The sequence below is a fragment of the Triticum dicoccoides genome, chromosome 7A, assembly GCF_002162155.2.
Source record: "Triticum dicoccoides isolate Atlit2015 ecotype Zavitan chromosome 7A, WEW_v2.0, whole genome shotgun sequence".
Classification (NCBI taxonomy): Eukaryota; Viridiplantae; Streptophyta; class Magnoliopsida; order Poales; family Poaceae; genus Triticum; species Triticum dicoccoides.
This window is the reverse complement of record NC_041392.1, coordinates 201,384,133-201,392,419: the sequence shown is the minus strand read 5'-3', so window position 1 is coordinate 201,392,419 and position 8,287 is coordinate 201,384,133. Positions and strand designations below refer to the sequence as shown.

At 43.6% G+C, this 8,287-nt stretch overlaps 1 protein-coding gene and 1 pseudogene across 1 annotated transcript; one reads left to right on the top strand and one right to left on the bottom strand.

Moving 5' to 3' along the window:
• The first annotated feature begins 171 nt into the window (after positions 1 to 171).
• LOC119332319 lies at positions 172 to 2,163 on the top strand (annotated as a pseudogene).
• A 1,105-nt stretch (positions 2,164 to 3,268) lies between these two features.
• On the bottom strand, positions 3,269 to 4,276 carry LOC119333386 (peroxidase 1-like). Its single transcript, XM_037606298.1, has 2 exons — positions 4,139 to 4,276; positions 3,269 to 4,018 (listed from the first exon to the last, which is right to left on the bottom strand). The coding sequence occupies exons 1-2, from the start codon at positions 4,274 to 4,276 to the stop codon at positions 3,269 to 3,271; spliced, it is 888 nt and encodes a 295-aa protein (XP_037462195.1).
• Between the last annotated feature and the right edge of the window lie 4,011 nt (positions 4,277 to 8,287).

Below are 8,287 nucleotides of genomic sequence, written 5' to 3'. Positions count from 1 at the left end.
CGAGATGGAGATGACGTACTCGCAAGAAAAAGGAAAAAAGGAAAAAAGAAGATGGAGATGTCGTGCAATACTCGTGCAGCGGTAACCATGCATGCGCCTGCAGAACATTCCGGCCCGTCGAGTCCAGCCACATCCACCATCAACCTCAAAGAGCTCTAAGCCTGCTGCTGCTCCTGCTTACTCCCATCGCCAGTTCGTCACCAAGAGATGGCTTCTGACGGCGTCATCACGCACCGCAGCGTCGAGGTCAACGGCGTGCGCCTGCACGTCGCGGAGGCCGGCCCGGCGGGCGCGCCCGTGGTGCTGCTGCTGCACGGCTTCCCGGAGCTGTGGTACACCTGGCGGCACCAGATGCCCGCGCTGGCCGCGGCCGGTTACCGCGCCGTCGCCCCCGACATGCCTGGCTACGGCGACTCCGAGGCGCCCTCCGCCGGCCCGGACCAGTACACCGCGCTGCATATCGTCGGCGACCTTGTTGCGCTCATCGACTCCCTCGGCCAGGAGCAGGTCTTCGTGGTGGCGCATGACTGGGGCGCCATAACAGCCTGGAGCCTGTGCCAGTTTCGGCCTGACCGGGTGAAGGCTCTGGTCGCCTTGAGCGTCCCCTTCACCCCTCGGAGCCCCGCGGTGAAGCCCGTCGACGCCGTCAGGGCTCTCTACGGCGACGACTTCTACATCTGCAGCTTCCAGGTACGTACTAGTAGATACTACCATGCAAAGCAAAACTCTTGATCAGCCATTGCCTTTTCAATTCATACATTGTGTCTGGAGTTGCACGCCAAGTCAACATGACCAATATGGTGCTAATTTGTAGGATCCTGGGGCAATTGAAGCAGAATTCAAACGCCTCGGTACAGAGTTGGTGCTAAGAAAGTTTTTCGCTGATCGAAGTGCTAGCCCACTGTTCATCCCGAAGAGCGGGCGGGGCTCACCAGATGATGAGGTGCCCTTGCCGAGCTGGATCACAGATGAGGACGTCAAGTACTACACGACCCAGTTTGACAAGTCTGGTTTCACCGGATGATTCAACTACTACCGTGCCCTGAATAAGTAACTAAGTTGCTTACTTTGGACTATTTTCATCTTGAGCTTTTTTTTTACCTTATGGATAAGTGTGCTTAACTATTAGCGTAAGTTAAACATGAAGACCCAAACCTAAAATTTGATTCAAATTGTAATAAAATAATTTCTAGAATGATATGTTTTATAGTTATAAGAATTTTCTGGAGAAAAAAGACTAGATTTTGATTCAAAGAAAATATATCTACAATTTTTGCAATATGCTATATATGTTTAGGTCCAAATACTAACCTGTATTTTAGATATGACCAATATTATTACAAAATATATAATACATAGCTTCAGATTTTTGGAAACACTACTTACTCCATTTAGAATTAACTGAATGAGTGAGAAATGGTTTCCCCAAATTTAAAGGAGTTCCAAGAAATATTTACCATGAATTTGTAAAATATGTCTCAGGAGCAAGTTCACCTTGCTATGATGCTTCAAAACCTGTAATATATTATTACTCGTAATATATAAAACTTTTTTATTTTTTCACATTTGTCCACAATAATGCCATATTCATTTTATCATTTACTTTCCCAAAACTTTTATATTTTTATATTTTGTCCTCCATCATGCCACGTGAAGTTGTCTTATAAACTAATGGTGTACATCATCCACAATCTACTCGTAGAAATGTAATTACCATAGATCTCTCAAAGAAATAATGGAAGAAAAGTTTTTCTAGGGTAACTGGACTGCACCCCACAATTTTCTTGTCTAATAAGAATATTTGTTCTATGTTTAGGACATGGGAGTTAACTTCGCCATGGACGGGAGCTGAGATAATGGTACCAACGAAGTTCATAGTTGGCGACTTAGATCTAACATACAATATTGCGGGCGCAAAAGATTTCATTAACAAAGGTGGCTTCAAGAAGTTTGTTCCATTACTTGATGGCGTGGTGATAATGAAAGATGTCGGGCATTTCATAAATGAAGAAAAGCCAGAGGAAATTAGTGCGCTCATAATCAGCTTCATAAAGAAATTCAACTAAACGGAGGTAGTATATGAATACATAATGAATAAGGTCAAAATGTGCATGGTTATTGGAAAATTTATATTTTGACCATTGTATTATTACGTTGAAAAAGTACGGACATGTTTATGAAAGTATATTTTTACTATCCACTACTTGTATCATTGGTGATGTTTACTATAATTACACCTGCTCCACTTTGGTTTTTTTTTTTTGAGACAACCTGCTCCACTTTGGTGTGTTCCCTCTCGTGCGCTCGAGCGCTTCAATGGGCTGGCCCATTAAGAATAGGCGCCAACTGTGTTTGCACGGGTGATTAAGGCGTCAAATAGGCGCCAACTGTGTTGTTTGCTTGTGGTCTGTGGGGAACAAAGGAGCTCAGGTGATCACCATTGCTCGTTGTCGAGACTAAACTGTAGACAAACACCGAACAATTCTACCTTCCTCTCAAAAAGAAATTAAAATGTGTAATAAAACAATAGCCAAACACCGAACAATTCTACCTTCCTCTCAAAAAGAAATATTGCATAAAACAACAAGCCAACACGGTGCCAACTAAGAAAAACACCACCATGCCCAGCATAATTAAAGTGCAACCTGACACATATAAAACCGAATTGAATGAATCGACTGTAATAACCGAGTCTGAGAGCTCCTGTCCTGGGTTAACACACGTGATAGCAAGAAAATGTGCAATAGGCAGCCGCACTTGTAGCGCTATGTGCTTGCGCTGGCAGGTTTTTCTCGATAAGTATTCAGAGATTTTGTTTTGGTCGTTTTTCTATTAAAATAATTTCCAATATTTTTAAATTGCATATTGTGCTGACAAATATTTTTCTGCTCGATTTTTCAACCATTTTTGTTATTTCATTTGATTTTTCTATAAAAACACTTATAATATTTTGGAAAAACAACGGATTCTTCTTTTAATGATTTTACAAATTGGAAATAATGTCACGAATTTAAACAATGTTCATAAAGTTAAAAATTGTTCACGAATATGAAAGATATTCATGAACTTTTAACATTGTTCACAAACTTTACAAAACGTTCATGATTTTTATAAAATTTCCATTGATTTAAGAATGTTTAACTCTCTATTTCTGAACACGAGCAGTAACAATAGACAAATCTAACAAACACCATCTGGTGCTGCGAAAGTGTTATGATTAAAGATTCATATATCGATTCACTTGTCAACAAACATTTGTTCCAGGGAATTAATCCGCTGGTAGTTTCTCTAGTTGAGGACGTATGTCTTCGTCGCCGTTGGTGAGCACGCCGGCGTTGCCCATCTTGACCATGGACTCGCTGAAATCCCTGAAGAACGCGTCGTCGAATTTACCTGTAGCGACGCGCCGGACGTGTTCCTCGGTGGTGGCGTCAGTGAGCAGCGCGGCGTCAGAGCGGAAGAGCCCCCTGCGCTTGGTGACGTGGCGGTAGTAGCTGGTGTCGAAGGTCTTGTAGCTGCCGGGATCCATCTCCGACAGCATGCTCTTGTTGTCGACGCTCTTGCACTTCAGCCTCAGCTTGGCCGCGTACTCGCTGTCCGGCGACGGGTCGACGAGGCCGTTGTCGGTGGTGTTGTAGAGCCGGTCGGCGAACGACGGGGAGTGCGCCGTGCTGAGCCTGTGGGCGCCGGAGAGGACGACGAGGTCCTTGAGGCCGAGACCCTTGGATGCGAAAATCCGGGTGAGCAGAGGGACGTCGCTCGCCTCCGTGGCACTGGACACGCTGCCGTCTCTCCTGCCGAGCGCCACGGGCCAGGAGGGGCCCTTGGCCAGGACGACGGCGTCGCGGGCCATGAGTGTGAGCACGTCGGCGCAGGAGACGATGCCCGGGCCTGCGGCCTCGAGCCTGGCCTTCACCCGCTCCACGGAGCCGAATTCTCGCAGGCTCTTGTTGGGCTTGGCGTCCCTCTCTGCCAGGTTGCCCTTGGTGGAATCCAGCAGCACAGACGCGTCACAGCCCTGCATTTTGCGTTGCATTCCCGTACGCACACCATTAGTATATGGACATGTAACATGTTTCTGTAAGTGCACAAAGCCATTATGATCAATGGAACACTGAGTGTGGAGAGATGTGCTTACCCTAACAAAGCAGTCGTGGAAATGAAGCCAGAGGAACGGTCCGGCGAGGCTGGGCGCGGCGGAGATGATCTTCACCATCTCCGAGCTAGCTGCGAGAACCAGTAGGGACGGAGGGAGCAGGAAAGACCCGCTCGCCATGGACCTTGACTAGCTACGCAAGTAAATGAAGCTTCTGTCTTTTTAACACAGTACAGACTGAGCCGGCATATCATCTTGAGATTTACGAAGTCACCGTAGGCGCCTCGTCGTCGACGGGAACGTCTCCTCCCACTGAAAGCGCATCGCCAAAAATCCTGAAATGAGTCCAGAAATAATGCGAGCACCAAAACTTGAACCCTGATGAACTGAGGATACCACTATCCCTTTAACCATCCAACCTGTGTAACCTATGGTTGGTTCGCGATTGTCTGCTTGTTCTTGTTCTTCCTTACGTGATGTAGGATTGGTTGAATGGGAATGTTCTCGGAGTTCCCTCTATTTATAGATGTGCCAGCTACGTAGACTTTGGTGCGACACATGCATGTGCTAACTTCCTCTCTGATACAACCGCCTCAATTAACAAATGCACAGACATATATGAACCGCCGGTGCGCGTCTACAACGGGAGAAAAATGGGCGGCGCGAGGCCAGTTCATTTTTTGTGAAACAATTGGAGGCCAGTTCATGAGCGAGTCGGTACATGCATAGTCCGAGCACAACCGTCACAATTATTGGCTTTTGTCTAAATCATACGCAAGAATGGGTTTTAGCTAAACATTGTACTTGGATGGCGGTGGATGATACCATGTATTGAGTGTATATAGTTAGCAATTAAAATCTTGAATCTTGAGCCAACATTTCATTGCTCATCCTAGCAACAGGCGCAGTCGGGACAAACGTACAAGGGCTTGTACAATGCGAGGTGCTTAAAGGATTGTTAGGAAAATAAATCATGTTTTAAAGCATGGATGCTTATTTCTATAGGCAGGGTATCTAATTAAGCGTATACCATTCACGAATAGACACGGATGCTTAAGAAAAAAATGATTTATTTTTGTAAGCACTTCTACTAACCACCTTGCAGTAACCATTCCTTGGACGCCAATACATATTTCTAGCAGAGTCGCTAGGTAGCGGACTTCCGCTCGCCTAAAGAGGTTGCCACATTCTAAACATGGCAGGCATGTTGTAATATATTCCTTTCCTATATGCATTTGATTTTCAGCATTTGATATACCTGAAACCTAAATAATATGATGATATTTTTTAAAATAAAATAAACAAACATTTTTACAAATTCAAAATTAATTTTCAGCGAGTATTTCAAAATATTATTGCAGTGACTATTTTTAAAAGCCCACAAAGCAACAAATTATTTTAATAAGAAACCATATAAATTATTTTTATTCAAAAATAGAAACAAATTTAAATTATTTATTAAAATTTCAATAATTCAAAAACATAGAACAATATTTTTGCTAATTTTCAAAAAATTGAGAATCATAAATTCCAATTACTGCAAAATTTCTAGACACACATTTCAATCACTTAAAAAAGGTAAAAATATTTCAATACTTTTAGTAATATTTAAATGTTTGCAGAACACCTATTTCAATGATTTAAAAAGTCATAAACATATTTTTCGGTATTTTCAGTCATATTTCAAAAAATCATTAACATAAAATTTGAATAACATTTCAACAAGGTTAAAACTTTTAGAACACAAATTTAATAATTCCATAATTTTTAATAATTCACAATTTCAAAAACAGGTATTTATATAATTTTACAATTTAGTAGCAAATTTCAACAATTCCACTAATTTTGAAAAAAAAATCGCAACACAAATTTCAACAATTTCACTAATTTTACAAGTTTCAACAACACAATTTTCAATAATTCCACTAATTTCAGAAAAAACAACATAACACTCCACTAATCCCACTACCAGACCACAAATTAAGTAATCCATTAATTGATAACCATAACTCAAATAATTTCACAACCTTGTTTTATAAAATAATAAATAGTATTTCTAGTATGTACGAATATAAACAAAAAATGTGGTTGACCGTGGGCTCGGTAAAACGGTGAGGGGACGGGGCTCAAGGAGGAGCTTGTCACGACATGGAACATGTGGGAGAATAGGAAGGTGACCAACAACGGGGAACTTGAGGAGGAGCACGCGATGCCCTAAAGCACCTTGGCATAGGGGAAGGTGGTCAGCAATGGGGAGCTTGAGAAGGAGGATGGATCGGCTTGGAGAAAGTGGGCAGGGGGTGGCTGGTGACATGGCGGTTGTTGGGAGATTAGGGAGAAGGATGATCACGTGATAGTGTTTTTTTTGAAATTCTACATTGTTGTAGCGAAACATAACGAGGTGGGATATAAAACTTTGTGTCCATGTTGAATGATTCTAACTTTTGGGGAACGTAGTAATTTCAAAAAAAAATTCCTACGTACACGCAAGATCATGGTGATGCATAGCAACGAGAGGGGAGAGTGTGATCTACGTACCCTCGTAGACCGACAGCGGAAGCGTTATGACAACGCGGTTGATGTAGTCGTACGTCTTCACGGCCCGACCGATCAAGCACCAAAACTACGACACCTCCGAGTTCTAGCACACGTTCAGCTCGATGACAATCCCGGGACTCCGATCCAGCAAAGTGTCGGAGAAGAGTTCCGTCAGCACGACGGCGTGGTGACGATCTTGATGTTCTATTGTTGCAGGGCTTCGCCTAAGCACCACTACAATATTATCGAGGACTATGGTGGAAGGGGGCACCGCACACGGCTAAGAGAACGATCTTAGAGATCAACTTGTGTGTCTAGGGGTGCCCCCTGCCCCCGTATATAAAGGAGCCAAGGGGGGGGTGCGGCCGGCCCTAGGAGGAGGCGCGCAGGAGGAGTCCTACTCCTACCGGGAGTAGGACCCCCCCTTTCCCTAGTTGGATTAAGACTTGGGGAAGAAGGAAGAGAGGGAAGAAAGGAAAGGGGGGGCGCCGCCCCCCTCCTTGTCCAATTCGGACTTGGGGGGAGGGGCGCGCGGCAGCCCCTAGGCCTCCTCTCCTCTTTCTCCACTAGGCCCATTAAGGCCCATTAGGTTACCGGGGGGTTCCGGTAACCTCCCGGTACTCCAGTAAAATGTCGATTTCACCCGAAACACTTTCGATGTCCAAACACAGGCTTCCAATATATCAATCTTTATGTCTCGACCATTTCGAGACTCCTCGTCATGTCCGTGATCACATCCGGGACTCCGAACTAACTTCGGTACATCAAAATATATAAACTCATAATGAAACTGTCATCGTAACGTTAAGCGTGCGGACCCTACGGGTTCGAGAACAATGTAGACATGACCGAGACATGTCTCCGGTCAATAACCAATAGCAAAACCTGGATGCTCATATTGGCTCCCACATATTCTACGAAGATCTTTTATCGGTCAGACCGCATAACAACATACTTTGTTCCCTTTGTCATCGGTATGTTACTTGCCCGAGATTCGATCGTCGGTATCTCAATACCTAGTTCAATCTCGTTACCGGCAAGTCCCTTTACTCGTTTCGTAATACATCATCTCACAACTAACTCATTAGTTGCAATGCTTGCAAGTCTTATGTGATGTGCATTACCGAGAGGGCCCATAGATACCTCTCCGACAATCGGGGTGACAAATCCTAATCTCGAAATACGCCAACCCAACATGTACCTTTGGAGACACCTGTAGAGCTCCTTTATAATCACCCAGTTACGTTGTGACGTTTGGTAGCACACAAAGTGTTCCTCCGGCAAACGGGAGTTGCATAATCTCATAGTCATAGGAACATGTATAAGTCATGAATAAAGCAATAGCAACATACTAAACGATCGGGTGCTAAGCTAATGGAATGGGTCATGTCAATCACATCATTCTCCTAATGATGTGATCCCGTTAATCTAATGACAACACATGTCTATGGTTAGGAAACATAATCATCTTTGATCAACGAGCTAGTCAAGTAGAGGCATACTAGTGACACTATGTTTGTCTATGTATTCACACATGTATTATGTTTCCGGTTAATACAATTCTAGCATGAATAATAAACATTTATCATGATATAAGGAAATAAATAATAACTTTATTATTGCCTCTAGGGCATATTTCCTTCAGTCTCCCAC

What these genes read in the sequence shown, in the direction of transcription:
- LOC119333386 (XM_037606298.1), bottom strand. Translation starts at nt 4,276, where the DNA reads ATGGCGAGCGGGTCTTTCCTGCTCCCTCCGTCCCTACTGGTTCTCGCA. An exon ending in TCCACGACTGCTTTGTTAGG is followed by an intron (nt 4,019 to 4,138) that starts GTAAGCACATCT and finishes CGCAAAATGCAG; the next exon opens with GGCTGTGACGCGTCTGTGCT.